The 21,760-nt window shown below is 45.9% G+C and overlaps 1 protein-coding gene across 3 annotated transcripts in view; it reads right to left on the reverse strand.

Moving 5' to 3' along the window:
- The window catches only part of HADH (hydroxyacyl-CoA dehydrogenase), a 41,192-nt gene continuing 19,432 nt past the window's right edge, over positions 1-21,760 (reverse strand). For all 3 annotated transcript variants that reach the window (XM_061164239.1, XM_061164241.1, XM_061164240.1), the window contains exons 2-8: positions 21,365-21,493; positions 19,019-19,176; positions 14,270-14,396; positions 11,070-11,159; positions 6,907-6,979; positions 1,361-1,477; positions 1-428 (exon numbers count right to left, since the gene is read on the reverse strand). In XM_061164239.1, the coding sequence (XP_061020222.1) occupies positions 310-428; positions 1,361-1,477; positions 6,907-6,979; positions 11,070-11,159; positions 14,270-14,396; positions 19,019-19,176; positions 21,365-21,493 (813 nt within the window). In that variant the 3' untranslated portion in view covers positions 1-309. The remainder of the gene's footprint in view (positions 429-1,360; positions 1,478-6,906; positions 6,980-11,069; positions 11,160-14,269; positions 14,397-19,018; positions 19,177-21,364; positions 21,494-21,760) is intronic.

The following is a 21,760-nucleotide window of genomic DNA, read 5'->3' on the forward strand; positions in this document are numbered from 1 at the left end:
TTCAGGTTCTGGCACTCTTTATGAAAACAACAGAAATGTTTGCTCCAAGGCACCAAGGGTGTAAAGCTTTTTAGAAGATACACAGAAATGAACAGACTCAAAAAGGGAAAGGGAATTAGTTTCTCAATGGAGGAATCTGCTATTACTCTAACTCTTGTAAATGATTAATTCAGATAGATTACAATCAAAATGTACATCGAACAGATCGTGCTGTGGGAGGGAACATCTGACCAAAGAGCATTCCCGCGGGCACTTGGGGAGCTGCTGGTATGTGCTTACGGGGCTTCGTCCTGGAGCCAGAGAAGCTGCTCACTTGTATTTGTAAAATCCTTCTCCAGACTTCTTGCCAAACTTTTTCTCTGCTACCAGCTTATTCAGGGATGGGCAGGGCTGAAACAGGGGGTTCTTTGAGTCCATTTCATGCCAACCTATTGAGAGAAGGAAAAAGAGCTTAGGATGAAGTGCTGGGTTTATTTTACATCTCGGCATTCCCAGGGTGAGTCTGTTGGTCCAAGTGGCATAAGTAAGGCCCATGGGCCTCTCCCACATCAGAGTAGGAACCCTTCTCCCCACGCTCTGCCTCCAGACTCGCAGACCCCTCAAAGCAGGGGTCATCACTGGGCCATGTCTCGCTTGCGGCCCAGCTCTCCCATGGCCCTTCTGTTCATCCAACCCCTTCCTGGAAATAGCTGATGCTAAAGGTGTCCATTAATCTGGTGGCTGGACCCCTCAGTGACACAGTGAAATGACTTTCAGGCATGTTAAAAATCTGAATTTGCTGCTACTGGTATTTTGTATCCTCATAAAATTTTGAAGTTCTTGCTTCCACTAGGACCTCCCCTTGCTCCTTCCCATAGGTATTCTTTGTACAAATTGGTACTATGAGCTGCATTCAACTTTAGTAGCCACTACAGTAACATGAACACACATTTTTAAGTGGTTTTGCATCTTGAATGCAGTGGCTACACAAATCAGGACGCCTGACAGAATGACTGTGCACCAATGCCAGCTTCCTGGCTCTGGTACTGTACTGTGGTTGCCGTATGAGATACAACCCTAAGGGGAAACCAGAGAGGGGTACACAGGCCCTGTCTGCTATATTCTGCTGAATGTGGGACTTCCTATGAATTTATAATTCTTTCAAAACGAAAAGATTTTTTAAAAGTTGCCTCATGAGGAGACTAGGCGGTCATATTTTTCCTTCTGTCATGTTACTTGAATCTTTCAGCTGGTGGGACAGGACTTTGGAAGGTCTACTAAGACTCCTTATCTATTTAAATAGGCATTTAATTTAATTCACAGTTGAAAGAGACTATCTCAACTCAGCTAAAGACAGACAACAGAGAATTCCAGTTCTTACCATCCAGGATGAACTTCGTAGTATCCAGCCCAACATAATCGAGAAGCTCAAATGGACCCATGGGGTACCCGGCACCCAGCTTCATAGCAGTGTCAATGTCTTCCTTGGATGCTTCACCTAAGCAGAAGGGGGCAGCACTGAGTCACCACCGTCCTTCCCATGATCATCCTGTCACGTAATTTGCTTTGTCACGTAATTACTAGTCCCGGAATTAGTATTAGAATCACGTAATTAGTCCCGGAATTACTAGTGTTTTACATATAATGCACATTCAAGAAAGTTCTGGAGTCAGGATTTCCAGCTTGGGTAAGATTTTTCTAAGAGGTCACAAGATTTTCAAAGCTACTACATGAAGTTACTCTGTGAGGTAAACTCGCAAGCACTATTATTCCGTTCATGGAGAGAGAAGGCCCCAGTGGCCTGGAAACATTAGTTACTTTCTAATGGATTGGGATTCTCCTTCTCTGAAATAACTTACTAAAAAATCCTTTAAAACTACAGCATGTTTGTGATTGATAAAGGGACTTTTTTAAAAAAGGAAACAATGAAGCTGTATGTTTTTCTATGTATTGTATGTATATTTTTCTTTTTTACCTTTCTTGGTTTTGTAAGTAATGAGTCATTCCTTTGGAATCCCATGCATATAAACTCTTTAGTCAAGATAATGTTTAAAGAAATGCCCAAACCTGATTTAGAACTGCCACTCAAGTTTGAAAGTGTGCTGAGGAAACGAAGACAAGAACCAAAGTGCTTTATCCATGGAGTATTATCTTTCACATAATGTCTGTGGACCAAAGGTCTTTATAGAGAGCAACTTGTCCCCTTTCTCCAAAATCAGGAACACAACTAGCCTGTAACAAGTGTCTATCTAGAATTTTGTTCCAAAGCATAAAGAAACGGTCAGTTAAAACAAAACTAAATTTAAAAAGTGATTAAAAAAACTTAAGAGAGGACGTCACAACCTAAATATTTCAGATATTTTAGGCATGAGGAACAAGAACTACTTAAACATGCATAAAGGTTCTATTTTTAAAAGCATATGAAGTACTAAGATAATGCCAAAGGATTTCAAGGTGGTTCAAGATGATTAAAATACCAACAAATTATTTTTCCTGGGTGACTTTATCGGTACTCCTCTGATTAGTCAACCAAAGGTTCCTGAGAATGATTTGAGTTTCAGGTCAGAAGAAAGCAAAAATGATCACACAGACATTAGCCTTATCAGGCAGCCTCACTCATTCATTCAACTTCTGTTTAATATCTGTTATGTATCAGGCACCAGAGACTTGGAATGAAACGAAGAAAAACAAGCACTGCAGTGTCCATGATTTAATAGGAGGATTCAGATGTGCAAACCAAAACTTTCATCTAACAAGTGCTGAAGATTCAAGAAGATTCACATGGCTGTGTGGGCAAAGATGGAGAGGTTTACTCACAATGCTATGACTTCACCAAAACCACCACCCAGGCATGGGTCCTGATGGTCCTGAAGAGAATCCCCAGGGAAGAGCGGGCAGGGAAGGGCATCCCAGGCGGCAAGAACAGCATGTGCAAAGCAGGAATGAGAAAGAACATGGCAGCTGATAAAAGAGTCTGCTGGGAGGATTTCATTAGGCTCCCAGCCTTCTGCGGTGCAGACGCCAGAATGCTGAAGCAAGCCTAGCATGCTCCTGGGGCTCGCTCCTGCTGCTCCTTGTATTGGGATCCTGTCCTCCATATCTGCAGACCTCTGCTCAGGTGTCAGAGCATCAGAGACTCCCCTGCTCTCTGCATATAAGCTGGGAGCTATCAAGACTCCAGGCTAGGACTCCTGCCACCTCCTAGACTGTATATTTATCTTTCTCAAGGATTATTGGTCACACCTAACATGTTATCTATTGGTTCACTCGCTATAGGCTGTCTCCCCTTATTAGAATATCAGCTTCCTACGGATAGAAATCTCATAGCATAATGGTTCCAACTTACCTTAAAGCCATTTAATCAAATCAATATTCAGGAGAGACAATAAACCCTAGAGTCAAGACTGTTATCCTATTTTCAGAGACTCACTTGACTATTTTACTTCTAAAAAATAATATGAAGACATGGCACATCATGGGGAAAAAGTCTGAACAGTTTTACAAAGTCAGCACAATTCTAAAAATTCTGTTCTGAGTAAGACAGTAAAAGGGGGGAAAAAAGAGAGAGAATATACAATAGAGACTGGTATGCCAAGTGGGAGTTAAACATGGTATCATGCTTTAGACCATTAATTCCTAATCTTTAGAGTCAAGCACTTAAAATCTGACACCTTCTCCAAAGAAAATGTGCATACACGTGAAATTCTGCATCAACCTTAGAAGGTTGATAGGGCCCCCCTCCCCATCCCCTAACTCTCAACAACAAAGAAAAGCATCCTCAGTGAACTCCCAGCTCTTCTACAGGCCTGGGAACTGGGGACCTGCCCGAATAGGCTTCTTCTGCTGGCTCATCACCACCACCTACCGACCATTCTTGGCAAAACAACCAGCCAGGGTCACAGGCAACAGGATCAGAACTGCAGTGCAGCCACCATTCCTTTATGCATCAACAGCTACCGAAAGCCTGGCTTACACAAGCACTTTGGAAGTAGGAAGATGAGGACCCAAACACAGAAAACGGAGCACAGTAGGAGAAGAAAGCCATGCGCCATGCGGCAGGCACATGCCCCGAAGCAGGAGCACAGAGTTGACAACAACCAAGATTACATCCAACTTGGAGCACTGGGGACGGTCCCGTGGGGCCCTGAGAGAAGGTGGGAGTAAGGCGTGAGGCGAGAAAGAAGGCAGAGGGTGAGGAGAAGAAGGCTCCCTGGCGAGGGCATGGTATCTGGTCGGCTCCGACGGAACCACTGACCGTGTCCTGAGCACGGCAGGGACACTGTGAGCAGGATGTCACACGTGACTGGGGGACAGGCTCGTGACACCCCAGGTGTCGCCCAAGAAAAGCTAACCACGCAGCCCCATCACCCTCCAGAGCTGACTCTGAGTGCTCAGTGGGTTCGACAGGAGGTGCTGTCTGCTGCGGTCACCAGCCTGCTCAGAGGTCTGCAGAGAGCGCCCCGACCCCAGGGAAGAGATTATCGTGGGAATGCCAACAGCACCAGGAGAGAGGACAGAGGCTGCGAGGCACTGGGGAGGAAGGCCTGACCCAGAAGCAAGGAGGCCCACAGCCACTGAGCAGTGCTGAGGGGCAGTGGTGCACCCGAGACCCCACGGACAGCTGGCAGAAGCATTGCTAAGGGCCTGTGAACTCTGAAAGCTGCTCAGCTGCCCAGGAGGCCCGACTGGACAGTGGTGGAGCTGACTGTCTGTTCTAACACCCCACGCATCCTTCTGATGACCCCCTACCGCTCAAAGCAGCATTCTGCCTACCTCTCTTAGAGGCATGCTCACCTCAGGTATATCAAGTATCTGTTATGTGCTCCAAATTCACATTGAAACCCTACTCCCTAAATACAGTGGTGTAAGGAAGTGGGACCTTGTAGCAATTACAAGAGTCACGGGGGTGGAGCGCGCATGAAAGGGATCAGAGCCCTTCCCAGAGTCACAGGAGAGCTGGTTTCCTCGCTCTGCTCTCTACCATGTGAGGACCCAAGAAGTCGGCGGCCAGAGGAGGGCTCCCACCAGATACTCAATCGTGCTGGCACCCTAGTCTTGGACTATTGTCTCCAGAAATGTGAGAAATAAACTGTGGTCATTTATATGCCACCCAGTCTATATTGCTATTTCTTTTTAAGAGCACATAAGCTGACCAAGATAATGTCACGCAGAGACGTTCTCCACCATGAGTTCCGAAAGGGCTGGGCTAAGCTGCCTTCATGGTCCAATTCTGCTGCCATGCAGAAACGGGATGCACGGCCCCCTCACCCTCCCAGACAACATAATATTTGCAGAGACCAGTTTGGAAAAGACACAAGATAAGTGCGAATCCCTTGTTGCCTGAGGAGCCGCACTAAAGGCAGGCTGACTGGCACAGGGAGACCAGATGACAGGAGGAGTCAAGTGACAAATGAACAGACATGGCAGGTGAGAGAGGGTAATCCAAAACACTTTGAGATTTCAAAGTAGAATGGAGGCAGCTCAGTCAGTCACTCCAAGGAGGTGAATGCAAATGGGATGGCAGGCGGGCATGTGAGCATGCTTGCTGCTGGCAGAACCATGAGGTGGCAGAAGGGACACAGTAAGAAGCCTGAGGCTGAGGAGTCCGGACCACAGTGTGGCTTTCCAGGAAACAGCACCCACCCACTCATAAAACTCAGCACCTCCAGGATACAAGCAGCACCAAGGGCAAACTAAGAGCACTTCCCCCGTGGGCTCAGATTCCCTGCCCAGTTTCATCTCCCAGGTGGCTAGAGATGGTGAAGGTCAAAGGGACTCCATCTGTACAGAAAAGGACCACTGCTGACGGGAGGAAAACAGAAGACAAGAAAGTGACTTTCAACTTACAGCCAGACACACAGTTCAGGTGAAAACATATCCAAGTGACAGTATGTGTCAGTGAGAAGAACACCATTAAGAGGTGGATCACCCACATGCTATATTCTAAAACATTACATTACCAAGAAAACCCCTGTCTTTCAAAGTAGGGCAAAACGCTTCATGCTGTCTTTGAGGTGTAATTAGATGTATTTGTTGATAGAGAAACACAGAAGTGTTGGTTTGATCTTGAAGCAAAAGTGAGGCAAATGCCTCCAAAAAACACAGAGAAAAGTTTTAATATTTAAAGCAGATTTTGAGGAAGCAAATATGCTTTCATCTCTCTGGAAGAGCTGGTATAAATGTTTTGTTTCAAAAATGACATTCTCAGGAGCAAGCATTTGTGAATGAAGTAACTGAAAACAATTACAGTTGCTTTTCATTCAGTCTTATTAAGGCCTGTTTGCCTTTGAAGCAGAGATGAAACAGTTACCTTTCCACAAATGCCGTAGGGAAGGTAGGCAGGAGGATACATGACATTTTCTAACCTTGGATCATGTCCCAAGTCTATTTCTACAACAGGGAAAATCATTCTTTGTCAATCTACCAGTGAGGAAAAACCATTTTGGACCATTCTTAAGGTTAAAAAAAAATGCATCATAACATCATTCAGTAAGGACGGACACCACTGTCAGAAACATTCCCTGTCACATTACAATCTTGTTACTAATTTCCCATCTCCTGTCACAATTTTACAACCTTAGGGAATTTTAAAGGTTCCCTAGCCCAGTGATTTTTATATCACTGTCACCGTTTTAGACAATAAACCTCTTAGCCAGAGATCCAGGATATAAACCCACATTGGCCTATGACTGCTCTGGCTGAGACTGTAGTTGGAGGTGGCGGAGTGGGAAGTCCCCAGAGTCACCCCAGGGGCCTCCAAGGGAATCGAGGGGGTCCTGGGAACACAGTGACAAAGGGACCAGGCTCAGGGTGAGGCTGATTCACAAGAGTCTGAAAACAGAAGTGCCTCTCCTGCTCCACAGGGCCCAGCCCTTCCCACAGAAGGACTACAGGCCTGCTGCTCCCGGCCTGGGTGGGGACAGCTACCTCGTTCACACAGCCTGACTGCTTCCATGAGGTACGGCACCAGAAGACGGTTCACAATAAACCCAGGCGTGTCCTGTCAGAGGAGAGAGAAAAACAGGCAACAAGTGAATTTCTGTGAACTTTACCTTCTGTAAAGTCACCAGGTCGCTCCTTCTCACCCTGGATTATCACACACATTTATCAAGCTATACATTTTCAATGTTTCAAAGTGCCGAGACAGCCTCATTTCTAGGCCACATGACAATTTAACCAACTATTACAGTAACCAGAAGCCCCTACTGCCTGGGTCACTAGAAAGGGGGTCACTAGAAAGGGCACAGCTTTGGGAGCGGGTGGATCTGGGCTCAGGTTCAAATACTCTTTGACCTTGCATCATTCTGAAACTCAGTTTCATCATCTGTGAAACAGGAGCAGTAATTTCTACCTCACTAGTTGTGAAGGCAAATGAAAGCACATAAAATGCTGCGCATACAGCATTATTACGCTCCACTCAAACAGTAGGCCTTTTACTCCACTCCTCTCCTGCATTTCTTAACGAGTCTAGAAAAAGTCGCACTCCATCCTGAGCACGCCTCGGGAGCACAACTTCCCAGCTGTTGAGGATTTCCTCAGGCTCTTTCCTATGTGCAGTCCGGTGCTTGGCACAGGATGGTGGAGCTGGGGACAGGGCCCGGGACAAACAAGCAGGTCCCGATGGACCGAGGGCCTCTCACAGCTCACCGACCAAGACTCCTCTCCGGAAGACCCCTTTCTTCATGTGCCTCCTCACTCAAACACTTCACCATCTCTCCTGGAGGGATGGTGGGCATGCGGATTCTGCCTACTGAGCTCTCCTGCGAGCTTGTGGGGCAGGCGTGCTTGGTAACTTTTCGGTGGCTTTTATGGGAAGTTGATCTCCCCTAGGTAAACAGAGTTCCCCTCTTTTAACAAAAGGCTGTGACCCTCCCTCAGGAAAAAACCTTCACCCTGGGCCAGGCTGTGAGTCCCGTGTCAAGCACACGCTGGGCACCCCATGAACATCTGAACAGAAGACGCCCAAGCTCCTGTACTGCTCTTACTGCCCGCCTGCCTGCATACTGTGACCTCAGGGTCGTTCCTCCTTTCACTGGACACACTGGAACCACCCCACCCTACCTCCCAGGAATACAGAGATGCACAAAAGGGCTTTATCTGTGTAACCAAGACTATATTAATATAATTATGCTGATTTATTAATAATAACGAGGGCAAACCTGTTTTTTAACTTCAAAAAGTTTATTGCAGAAATTCAGGACAGGGTAGGGTGCCTGACTACAGGAGGCCACACCATACACAGGGTTAGAAATTGGAAAGTAGCCTGGGAAAAATATTTTCTACAATATATGGAGTGTTCATATAATATCGTTACAAGGCTGCTCTGGTGGCTCAGTGGTAAAGAATCTGCCTGCCAATGCAGGAGACATGGGTTCAGTCCCTGGGTCGGGAAGATCCCCTGGAGAAGGAAACGGCAACCCACCCCAACATTCCTGCCTAGGAAATCCCATGGACAGAGAAACCTTGCAGGCTACAGTCCACTGGGTTGCAAAAGAGTCGGACACACCTTAGCAACTAAACAACAAAAAACCGAAGAAATATTCAGTAGAACAAAATAGCATGTTACCAGTAAGGTTACTGGCAAGGGGCTTTTTCCCCATTATGATATTCAATGCTGTTGAAGATACAGAGAGATACTCTCATAACAGTGGAATGTAAACAAGACGCGGCCCTTTGATAAAGCAATTTAACTTTACGTGCTCATACACCTTACATTTTTCATACACATTTACTTATTTATTAAACACACTTTATATACTATACTTATTATATAGCAGGAATTGTTTGTCCTAAGTACTTTGCAAATAGTCATTCACTTATTCTTCACAGTAACCCTGTGAGATGACTCCTATTGTCGCCTCTGTGCGAGGGAGAGGATACCAAGGCACAGGGAGGCTGCAAGACAGGCCTCAGGTTACACATCCAGTTAGTGCCAAAGCCAGGATGTGGGCCCAGGCAGGCTGGCCCGAGGCCATGGCCTTCACCTTTTCACAGCACACTTTGCCTGTGAAGTCTTCCTATGAAGAAAGATCCATTTTAGGCACACTGATGTCATTCTACTATGCTGGGTGTTCCTAAGCTATCATCCTGGAGGCCAAATCCACATCTATTGTGTAAATCAAGTTTTAGCGGAGCACACGCACATTACTCCTTGCGGGTATGGCCCACGCTGCTTTCCTGTTGCAGCAGCAGCATCCAGTAGTTGCAGCAGAGACTCTACACCCTAGAATACTACCATCTGGCCCTTGACAGGAAAGTCTGCTGACGTTTGTTCTAAGTGATTTCCTCTGCTCTCTGGATGCCTCACTAAGGGCCTGAATAACTGACCCTGAGAGTTAATCAGGGTCTAAAAGACTCTCTGAACGCCTAAGGTAGCACCTAAAAAGAGAGTTCTGTGATGACGTAACAAGTGCAGTTTCATGAGACCACAGTTCCCAGGCCTGCAGCTGCCATGGCTATCCCGATGGAAAAATGGTTCATCGCACTCCATGAATTAATGACCTTGCTGCTGAAGACCACCTCTGGCTTGTTCCTGCACTCACTTCACACCTAGCGTTTCATTTGCTGCACACTAATGTCTTTTCTAACACAATGGCTACTTCTTGCCATGAACAAAGCAAAAACTGGTAGCAAAGTACAACCATACCCTCTGGTTACTAATGTGATATATATATTTTTTAATCCAGAAGATTTAAAACCATAAAACTACACCAACAAAAAAATGAGTGTTAAAAAATGAGATTCCCTAATATAACACGACAGTCCTGGAAGGCAGGGGACTGGCAGGCTTAAGTCTGCTCTCTTTGGCTGTTGGGGTCCACACTGACAGATGACTTATTCAGATGATTCATAAACAACTGGAGCTTTCATGGATTAATACAATACTGTGAGTTCACACTTGAGACTATTTTGGAAAGTAAAAGTATGCTATGAGAAGAACCACAACGATATTGAAAAGATTACAGTCAACTAGCTATTCCACACCTGGGTATATATCTGAAAAAAACAAAAACACTAATTCAAAAAGCTATGTGCGCCCCAGTGTTCACAGCCAAGACATGCAAACAACCCAAGTGCCCATCCGCAGACACTGACGTGAGGAGACAAGGTGTCTATACAATGGGACACTGCTCAGCCACATAAAGAAGAGTGAAATTGTGCCTGTGCAGCAACGTGGATGGACCTGGGAGAGTACTATGCTAAGTGAAATAAGTCAGACAGAGAAAGACAAATACTGTACATCACTTACATGTGGAATCTAAAAAATACAACAAATGAATGAACAGAACAAAAGAGCAGACTCACAGATATAGAGACCAAATTAGTGGTTACCATGGGGTGGGGGTGGGGTATGGACAATATAGGGGTGAGAGTGGGAGAAACAAACTAATGGATATAAGACAGGTCAAGGATGTATTATTATTGCACAACACGGGGAATAGAGCCAATATTTTGTAATAACTGTAAATGCAAAGTAACCTTTAAAAATTACATTAAAAAATAAAAACTTTAAAAAATGTAAAAAAATTAAATTATGGTCAAAAAGATAAATGACATATTTACAAATAATTGGGCTTCCCTGGTGGCTCAGTCAGTAAAGAATCCGCCTAGAATGCAGGAGACCACCTGAAAGGTAGGAGACACAACCCACTCCAGTATTCTTGCCTGGGAAACCCCATGGACAGAGGGGCAGACTACAGTTCATGGAATCACAAGGGTCGGACACGACTTAGTGACTAAACCACCAACCATCATAAAAATTTGTAACGGCATCTTGTGACACAATTGTCCTTACAGAAAAACTACCTGGGTCATGCAGAAGTGCCGTTCCTAAATTTGGGGAAACTAAACAAGAACTACAGCAAATGCAGAGACTGAAGGTAATCAGAGCAAAGTAGGTGAGAGCACCAGGAATGATTTTACACATAATCACCAGGATTCCTTGCTAGATGCAGCTTGCCCTTCACAGCCTGTGGACAGACCTGCAGTAAGAGCGCCCCTCTCCCACATCAGCCTACAGCAGAAGAGTCCCTCCTGGAATAAGTCCGGGTCCCGGAAAAATCACCCCTCCCCCGCTACCCATACACCACCTTGCAGGCAACAGGATGCTTTCCCAGGGCTCTGCTGAAGTCTAGCAGAGATTCAAATGTCTTCTGGCTGGTCATTGGTGTTTTAATGACCTGGAAATGCAAAGCAGAGAAGAATTATAACCATAAAATCAGCAAACAATTTCAATAGAACAGTTAAAGGAAACATTGAGAAAAAACAGCCACACGGGTGGCAAAAATAATTTTTAGTTTCAGAAAAGAAGGATCTCAAGCCAGAAACAAAATGTCCACTTCAAGACACTGGATTATCACAGAACACACAAAATCAAGGCTAAAAAAACGGATATAAAATGTGTGTGTATGTGTGTAGGAGAGTTTTACAGACTTTGTCACTGAGACTTGGGTTCAAACCCCAATCACACCTCTTACTGGCTCTGTGATCCTGGGAATGTTTCTAGAAATTGTAATAATATTGAAATCACTCTACCTACCCTCAAGGAGCTGAGATGAGAATGGAATTAGATTAGGAAGTAAAGCATTACGGGCAGCTCCAAGGAAATGCTCAGTAAATGCTGGATCTTACTAGGGTTTTACTTGAGGCTGTTCATGAGTTCAGGGAAGCAACTGGAAGTCTACTAGAGTACAAGGCTTGCCTTTAACACTCTGCATGAAAACGCACCTTCTCTTAGTACAAGATGAAGTGAAGGAGCCCCCAGAAAACTGAGTGATGCGCCCAGGCCACCAAGGTCCTGTGGACTCTGAGATGAGTAACCCGCTATTACTCCACCCTCTCCCACACAGATGCCCCAAAGGCCAGCAGCTCGCTCTGCCTCAGAACAGGCTCATCCCATATGGCTGGGGCACGCCACCCGCCAGGACCGCGGGAGGGCCCAGGCCGCCCCCGACCCTCTCTGTGGGGGGCACGGCAGGAGCACGGCTGCTGCCCTGTCACGGCGGCTGCGGGGCTCAGCGGGGGCCCGCACCCAGCACCACGCCCGGCAGTCAGCTGGCAGGAAAGAACTCGCCTGTCAGGAGTTAGATTTCAGCCGATGAAGAGAGACCCAGAATTTATATAAACTAAATATGTAATTTAAACGCCAGTTAAGGGACTTCAATGAGAGTCAAGGCCGAACAGGCTTGGCCTCTACAGCAGACCCTTTATATAAGCTCGGGTGAGTCAAAGCAACCCCTGGTGCCTCACCTTTCGCATGTGAAACAGGGATGACGATATCTGACACATCTTCCCTCTTTAAGAGGACTGTATGGTGTAATGAGCTAGTGTCTGTGCAGGAAGGAAAGCGCTATATAAATGAAGAGGACCTTTTAATGTGACCACAGCTTGGGAAGTGCTGATATGCTATGGCGAGAGGGAAGTTAACGAGTGAAAACAGAAAAGAGGCGCCACTGAGACGGGGCTGAGGAGTGGGAATGGTGCTGCTCTGCAGGTGTCACAAAGCAAGCAGCAACCTGAGGCGTGTTCCAGAAGACGCGGGAACGCCACCGCCATCAGGGCCACGCAGACTGGGCTGTGACAGGCGCTGCGGGTCAGGGGGTTTTAACAATAATCTGGTGACTTGAAGGAGTCAACAGGAAGGAGTTTTGTTTTGTTTCTAACAGGACGAATGCATATTTATTCACTCATCCAACAATGTGCTGCAGATATTCTGTTCCAAAGCAGGGTCTGAAAAATTACACACATACACATATAAATGTGCCCAGTTCCAAGTGAAGGAGAAGAGCCGCTCAGCTTACCATTCATTTTGGTGTTTACCACCAAGGACATACACTCAAATGCTCAAGTTTAAGAATAAAAGTTGCATAAAGAAGAGGGCTTTTAGAAAACATTTTCTAGAAAATGTTAACATTTGTCAAACATTAACTGTTAATAATCAACGTACCATATTTCCAAAGACACACATGGACATTATCAGGTAAATGCAGTTGAAAACAGTATTAGAGTTGGAATATGTCTTTATCTTCAAAAGACGTATGGTACATGATATAGTAACCGAAAACATGGAAAATTTCATTTCACTTCCATGCTCTTTCCTGCATAAGGAAAAATGCTTTCTATTCCCTGTGCCCCTTTCATTCCTCAACTTCTTCAAAAACAGCCTTAGAGGTTGGCAGTAAATTGGAAGAAGCCAAGAAGCAATGAGAGTGGAAGAGAGAATTCCTATCACAGGATGGTTCAGAGTAGTACCTGAAAGAAAACTGTAAGGAAATTCAGTCATGCTTAAACTAGATGCTAATGCTTACAGAGCAGAGGGGCTGAGCATCAGGACGTGGCAGACACAAGGGGACACCGGAGGGAAGGGGGCCTGGAGGAGAAGGCAGCAGTGGAAGACCACATCTCCACTCTCTCCCAGGGAGCCCCAGCTAGTCTCTGGAGGGCTGCCTGGATCCACAGCCCCCACACTTCGCACGGCAATAACTCTTCAACCTCAGAACAAATGCTGTTTTAATAGAAGCTGCTCCTCAGACCCTGTAATTAGCCCCCCTATAAAAGGCAAGTTGCCGCATTTCAGTGCAAATTATCCACCGTGACTCCACCTCCCTTGTACCTGAGTCTCAAGCAAGCCAGCGGCAGCAGCCCAGCAGCCCTCCCTGGCCACTTCCCTCCCCCCGCCGGGGCTGAGGTCAGGAGGTTCGAGGCTATGAGGAGATGCTTTCATAGCTCTGGTCACAACACAGAGGGGCTGTGCCTCCTGTGGGGACAGCACAAAGGCCCGTCACCTGGAGCTGACACCACTGTGACCCACCAGCAGTGGACAGTGAAATACAGCAGCTCCTGCAGGAAGCCAGGCTTCTAATAAAATTTCTCATCCAGCCTGGACAAGACAACACGCACACGTGTGGTTCTCCCCTCCGTGGTCTCATCAGGCCAGTGGTCTTCAGTACTACCTTCCCAATCTGATGCTTCTCTCTGCACTGCTCATCAGCTACGGCACAAACAGTAAGTGATAATCCACACAGTTGACAGCCCTCCTGGACACCACTGGTCAAAAGAGGTCTGCAGAGAAATAAAGCCCAGGCGCCTTCCTAGAAATTAGGTGCTGTTTCTTCCTTTGGCTCTGAAAGGAGACTCTGGCTAGAGAAACCCAAGCATAAGCACAACCAACCTGCCAACCTCCCCCTAAAATCCGTGCAGTGCAATCCACGGTGGCAGGGCAGGTGCCACTCAGAAGCGGGGCTGAGAGCGGGCAGAGCAAGCAGGCATGCACAAGCAGACCCCCACTGACCTCCACAAGCTTCATCAAAGGCACTGGGTTGAAGAAATGGAGCCCGCCAAATCGGTCCTGTCTGGTGGTGGAATTGGCTAGGCTTGTGATCTGCAAAGAGGAAGTGTTGCTGGCAAAGATTGTGTGTCTGTGGAGAGAAAGACATTGGAGTGTTGGAATGAGTCCCATCTTTGGAAACAGTCAAGGAAAAGACACAACTTCACTAACATTAGGCTGAAATCAAGTGACGTGCTCATTTAAATTCTGAAATTTTTAATTTAAAAGTTACTTGCTCCAAAAGTCTGCTTAGTCTTTGCTAATCCTTCCTTAATTTTAGGGAACAAAATTTCTCCTGGTTACTTGCATTATTTAGTTTATATGGTACGTGAAGAACACAAGAGGCAATAACGTCTGTCACAAGATGAAACTGCAAGCGAACAAAGACTGAGGAAAGACAGGATGCATCACAGACACTCAAAATAAACAAAAAACTGTGAAGACACATGAATCCTCCATGAGAAACATCTGACATGAACTAAAATCATCTCCCCTCAACTGAAAAGCTTTACTTTCCCACTGATTGGGAATTAAAATGAAAACAGAAGAAAACCAACATGGTCCAAAAGAAGTTTTAAGGTTACACTGGTAGATTTGGGGAAGGAAGGATACCTGTATATGCATGATAAACACGGTTCAACATATTCTTATTGTAGTGAAAGTGTTAGTCGCTCAGTCGTGTCCAACTCTTTATAACCCCATAGAATGCAGCCCACCAAGCTCATCTGTCCATGGAATTCTCCAGGCAAGAATACTGGAGTGGGTTTCTACTCCAACCATTTCCTTCTCCAGGGGATCTTCCCGACCCAGGGATCAAACTCAGGTCTCCTGCATTACAGGAAGAATTTTTACCGTCTGAGCCACCAACGAAGCCCTATTCTTATTATAAAATCTCCTTAAAAAGCAGTACCATCTTCTTTTGTGTATATAAAATATTAAATTATTAATTTTAAAAACTCCATGCTGATTTCAAGCAAATTTAATTTTTAATGACCTCAGTAGAGTGGGGTGCCAAAGGCATGACAGGCAAATCTTCAGAGATGGGCAAGACTTGTCAGCTTTCCTAGAGCACCACCTTGTGGATAAATTTACACAAAACAGCCTAACTCTTCTAACCACCACGAGGGCTTGTCCACACACAGCACAGGAAGGGCAGTGGTTCCTCACGGCCAGATTAGGGTGCTCCTGCTTGCCCAGAGGGCAGTACTCCAGTCCTCCTGAAATCAGGAGCGAGTGGGAGGAGAGAAGAAGGGAAGGGGGAAGAAACCAGCAATCTGGGAAGAGCCGAGAAGAGTGAGGTGAAAGCAGCTGGTGTGCTGGTGGTGTGCACCGGTACAGCCATGCAATGGAATACACTCAGCCACGAAGAAAGGAGAAAATCACGCCATCTGCAGCAACATGGACGGACCTAGAGATTATCATACTGAGTGAAGTCAGTCAGAGAGAGACAGATATCACATGATATCACTTACAGGTGGAATCTAAACTGTGGCATAAATGAACCTATCTATGAAACAAACAGAATCATGGACATAGAGAGCAGACTAGTGGTTGTCAAGGGGCAGGGGTTTGGGAGAGGGACAGAGTGGGAGGCTGGGGTTACAGATGTGAGGTTTTATACAGAGGATGGATAAACAGCAAGGTGCTACTGTACAACAGAGAGAACTACATTCATATCCTATGATAAACCATAACGGAAGAGAATATAAAAAGAGAATGTATGTATCGCTGAATCACTTAGCTGTATAGCAGAAATCACACACTGTAAATTCACTATGCTGCTGCTTCTTAGCTGCTTCAGTCATATCCAACTGTGCGACCCTATGGACTGCAGCCTGCCAGGCTCCTGTGTCCATGGGGATTCTCCTGGCAAGAATACTAGAGTATGTTGCCATGCCCTCTTCCAGGGGATCTTCCCAACCCAGGGATCAGACCCGGGTCTTCTGCAATGCAGGCAGATTCTTTACCACTGAGCTGGTATACTTCAATTTAAAAATGCTGATAGAAAAAAAACTGACCAATTTCATGAGTAGTATTCCACTGTATATATGTACCACATCTTCCTTATGCTTTCCTCTGTCAATGGATATTTAGGTTGCTTCCATGTCTTGGCTATTGTAAATAGTGCTGCAATGAACATTGAGGTGCATGTATCTTTTGAATTATGGTTTTCTCCGGATATATGCCCAGGAGTGGAATTGCTGTATCATATGATAGCTCTATTTTTGGTTATTTAAGGAACCTCCAAACTGTTCTAGAATCCTCCTGCCAATGCAGGAGAAACAGGAGATGGGGGTTCAATTCCTGGGTTGGGATGATCCCCTGGAGGAGGAAATGGCAACACACTCCAGCATGCTTGCTGGGATAATCCCATGGACAGAGGAGCCTGGTGGGCTACAGTCCATGGGATCGCAAAGAGTCAGACATAACTGAAGGGACTGAGCATGCGTACTGTTCTCCATAGTGGCTGCACCTGTTTACATTCCGAGGAACAGTGCGAGAGGGTTCCCTTTTCTCCACATTCTCTCCAGCACTAACTGTGCAGATTTTTTGATGGCCATTCTGACTGGTGATACCTCTCTGTAGTTTTAATGTGCATTTCTCTAATAATTAGTGATGCTGAGCAGCTTTTCATGTGCCTTTTGGCCATCTGTATCTTTTTCTGAGAAACATCTATTTACATCTTTTGCCCATTTTCTGATTGGGTTGAATGGTTTTTTGATATTGGGCTTCATGAGTTGTCTGTATACTTTGGATGGCCAACATTTCATAGGGCTTCCCTGACGGCTCAGACACTAAAGAATCTGCCTGCAATGCAGGAGATCTGGGTTTGATCCCTGGATCGGGAAAATCCCCTGGAGAAGGAAATGGCAACCCACTCCAGTATTCTTCCCTGGAAAATCCCATGGACAGAGGAGCCTGGCAGGCTACAGTCCATGGGGTTGCAAAGGGTCGGACACGATAACATCTGATGGAAGTACTTTTTCCTCATTCTGAGGGTTGTCTTTTCATTTTGTTTATGCTTTCCTTTGCAATGCAAAACATTTCACATTTAATTAGGTCCCATTTGTTTATTTTTATTTTTATTTTCATTACTCTAGGAGGTGGATTGAAAAAGATCTTGCTGTGATTTACAGATCAACAGAACAGGACAGAAAGCCCAGAGATAAACCTACGCACCGACAGTCACTCCATCTATGACAAGACGAGGCAAAAGTATACAGTGGAGAAAAGACAGTCTCTTCAATAAGTGATGCTGGGAAAACTGGATAGCTACATGTAAAAGAATAAAATTAGAACACTGTATGCAAAAATAAACTAAAAATGGATTAAAGACCTAAATGTAAGGCCAGATACAATAAAACTCTTGGAGGAAAACAGGGGCATAACACTCTCCTACATAAACAGCACTTCACCTTTAAGGCATGAGAACAGTGACCTTTCTCAAACAACTTCCAAGTTGGCCGATTTAAAGGCCAGGCAAAGGGGCTTCTCCTTAAAAAAACAAAACAAAAAAAACCTTTTTAGCCAACACCCCTAACCAAGACAGTCTGGTTTCTGTCACATGGCGCTACAGCCCCTAAGAGAAGTGACGCTGCTCAGTCGTGCATGACTCTTTGCGATCCCATGGACTGTAGTCCTACCAGGCTCCTCCGTCCATGGAATTTTCCAGGCAAGGGTACTGGAGTGGGTTGCCATCTCCTTCTCCAGGGGTCTTCCCAACCCAGGGATCGAACCTGGGTCTCCTGCAATGCAGGTAGACGCTTTACCCTCTGAGCCACCAGGGAAGCCTGTAAGGTACATGAGCATGCTGATCAGCTGAGTGACACCCAGGGGACACAAAGACAGCCCTCTTCTCTTTGTCAGGGTCCCCAGACCACACCACCAAGGGCTGTCAGTTCAGCAGGCCAGTCTGCAAGTGTCTCTCTTTAGCCACTGCTCATTGGTGGCTGCCTAAGAATTACGGTTGTTATACAATCTTAATCTGACTTTGAGTCCCAATCAAGATGGGTGACGCATGGCCAAGCAAACCACAAGATGAGCCTGAATGAATATGTCAGGGGTCAACATCACCAGGAGCCACAGGCAGAACTAGAGCTGCACATGTGCACGGCTCGCTGATGCCACAGACAGTCCTGAGCCAGGGGCCCTGTGTCTGACCTGCACGAGGCTAGCTCTCCTTGCCCACCCTTTGCTAGGAAGCTGGGTAACAACTCTGTGCTCCTTAAAGGATCCCAACAGTTTTGACTTAACCCACAGAAGGCTCAAAGCAAGAGGATCCTGGAAAACCATGGAAACAGAAGGCATTTCCTTCAATTACATTGTTCTGTTGGTTTCATCCAAAAGAGGGGACACACCAAATTGCTCTGATGTTGCTCACAGACGTTTAAGGACCGAGCGCCTCCATCCTCTGGCCTGGGAGGGGCCATGACACAGACACTGCAAGAGACCAAGACCTGTCCCTGGATGGACCCTCCAATTCACGTGGGAAAAACTCTACCCTCCTTTGGGGACAAGGATCAGATTCAGGGCAGCCCACACCTCAGGAAGCAAACTGGGGGTGAAGGATGGAGAACAATGGAAACAGTGTTGGAAACAGCTGTAGAGTAATAAAAAGAAGTCTTAGTGTCAGGAGACTCCTTCCCAGGAGGAAAGCCCAAGCACCAGGAAGGGAGCCCCCAGCACCAACGAGGTCTCCGAGAGATCACGTACTCGGCGGCAAACTTGTCCAGCCTCTTGAACAGCTCGTTCTTCACCTGCAGATTCTCTACGATGGCCTCCACCACCAAGTCTGTGCTGTGGACCACGGACGCTGCATCCGTGCTGGTCGATATGCTGCTCAGGGTCTTCGCCACAAACTCGTCAGCACCCTAGTGCCGTGGAGGAAGGAGAAGAGAACAGTCACTGGGCTCACTGGAAAATGGTTGATGCGCTGCAAAGGAGGGAGGAAGCAGGAGGGCGAGGATAGGCCAGAATACTCCAGACAACCTGAACGTGCTCTGAAATTCCGAGAAATAAAACTGTCTACGTCTCTTCTTAGGGTAGATGGCATCTCAATGTACTTCTGGACCCTAGGGCAAGAACCAGTCTGTGAACGACCTTAAGTGCTGGTCAGCACACTGCCGTGTGTCAGTCATAACCTTTCAGGCTCTTAGCCGGCTCTGCTCAGGTCACTGAGCTGTTTGTTCACAGCATCGGTGCTGGCCTGTCCTATCTGCTCTGTGTAGACAGCCATGTACTGTTCCATGACGGGCTTCTTGGAAGCCTGTGATCTGTCTTCCAGAAAAGGGTAAAAGTGGATCTCAGCCCCATCCACAAGTCTGAGAGGTGGTGCTGACTATTCCCCTCTAGTAGGAGGCAGGGAAGAGCTGCCTGACTCAGCAGTTGTTTATCAACTAATAATCACCCATCATGTGCCAGCAACTGGTGGTTCAAGAGCACACACCAGACATAGCCTCTGCCCTAGAAGAGCGTGCAGTCCTGTTTTTTCCTCATTTGTACCTCCAGGTTTCCACAAACAGATCTCAATCAGGGCAGAAACGGGTGGTCCCCTTATTAGCTGCCATTTTACTTCAAGATATAATTTGCCCATGAGGATTCAAAACAGTCCAGCAAAGGCATCCAAAATTATCAAGGAATAAACAATTCTCAGAGCTGTTCCAATGTTATGTGGCAGCCTGGGTAGGAGGGGAGTTTAGGGGAGAGTAGATACATGTATATGTGTGGCTGAGGCCCTTTGCTGGCCACCACAAACTATCACAACATTGTTAATCGGCCATATTCCAGTATAAGATAAAAAGTTAAAAAAAAAAAAACTATCAGCGCTGATCAACAGAAATGTAATACAAGTTGACAGCTGATTTTAAATTTCTATCAGTTGCATTTTAACATGTGAAAACAGGTCCAAGTAATTTTATTTAACCCTAAGATATCTAAGCTACTATCATTTCAACATCTAATCCGTATAGAGATGTCTTGTGTTCTTTTTCTACTCAGTCTTTGAAATCTGATGTCTACCTCGGTTTGGACTAGCCGCAGGTAAAGTGCTCAAAAGCCACCTGTAGTCAGTGGCAACTGTCCTTGTCAGTGGAGAGCTGGATGAATACAGCTTATGTCAACTCAGCAAGTGGAAGCTGACCCTTCAGGCACGTCCCTGGCAGAGGTGGGAAACACCAGGAGACCAGACTCCTGAGGAGTGACCAGTCAGGAGCAAATCATCTTGAGAACAGATGCCACCTTTTTGCCCTCAGGATGGGGCCCAGAGCCTCGGCCCAAAGAGGGACAACTGGCAGAGGTGTGCGGAGTGAACAAGTGAGAGTGCGGGTTATCTGGATTCCACTCACTCTGTCCTTGCTTCCCTCAGCCCTCTTCAAATCCCACCTGACCAGACCCTCGTCACAACAAGCTCCTCTCTATCACAATCACTAAGGACAGTGAGGCCATGTGAAGGAGATCTTAATCTGCTGTGATACATTCTGCTCAGACTTCTTTAGGGAGAAAATAAAATGGTCTCCTCCCCTGCTCCTCTGATTTTAAAAGATGACTAGATTTTAAGAAGATGCAAACCCAAATCACAATGAGATACCACTTCACACCTCCTATGATTTACAAAAATAACAATAATAATTGTAGGTCAGGATGTGGAGAAATTGGAACCTCTGTACATTACTTGTAGGAATGTAAGATGGTCCAGCCATTGAGGAAGACAGTATGGTGGTTCCCCAAAAAGCTAAGCCTAGGATTGCTGTATGACCCAGTGATCACACTGCTAGGTGTGTACCTGGAAGAACTGAAAAGAGGGACAGTACACTCATGTTCACTACGGCACTATTCACAATAGCCACAAGGTGAAAAGAACCAACAACATGGCTATTTATTTCTCCTGTTCTGTTATCCCATTTAGTGATTATGCTATTATACTGGCCTAAAGTCAGGCCTGTTTTATTGGCCTCAAGTTTCAATTCAAACATTTAAAGAGCAAGCAAAGGCCAGAACCCCTTCACAAATGTGAAGTGGTCAGAGAACTGGTATTGAAGATACTGATGACAAAAAAATCACCTTGGGGTTTTCTGCAAACTTCTTCTTGGCCACTTTCCGAAGACTTTCCTCAATTCCCTTTCTAGATTTTGCCAGGATGTCCTCTGTTTGGTCCACCAACACTACTGTGTGGCCAGTTGCTGCAGCAACCTAGAACAAGAAAAAAAAAAAAAAAAAAGCAAGGAAACATAAAATTAAAAAAAAAAAAAAATTAGTAGATAGGAATTCTCTGCAGGCCAGTGGTCAGACTTGGCACTCTCACTGCCAGGGCCTGGGTTCAGTTCTTAGTTGGGTAACTAAGATCCTGCAAGCTGCGCAGTGCAGCCAAAACAAACAAACAAAACCTGGTAGAGTTTCATACTCTACATGAACTCTAGCACTATTCGACTGAAAATACCACATAAACACAATAATAAA

The sequence above is a fragment of the Dama dama genome, chromosome 17 (genome assembly GCF_033118175.1).
Source record: "Dama dama isolate Ldn47 chromosome 17, ASM3311817v1, whole genome shotgun sequence".
NCBI classification, from domain to species: Eukaryota; Metazoa; Chordata; class Mammalia; order Artiodactyla; family Cervidae; genus Dama; species Dama dama.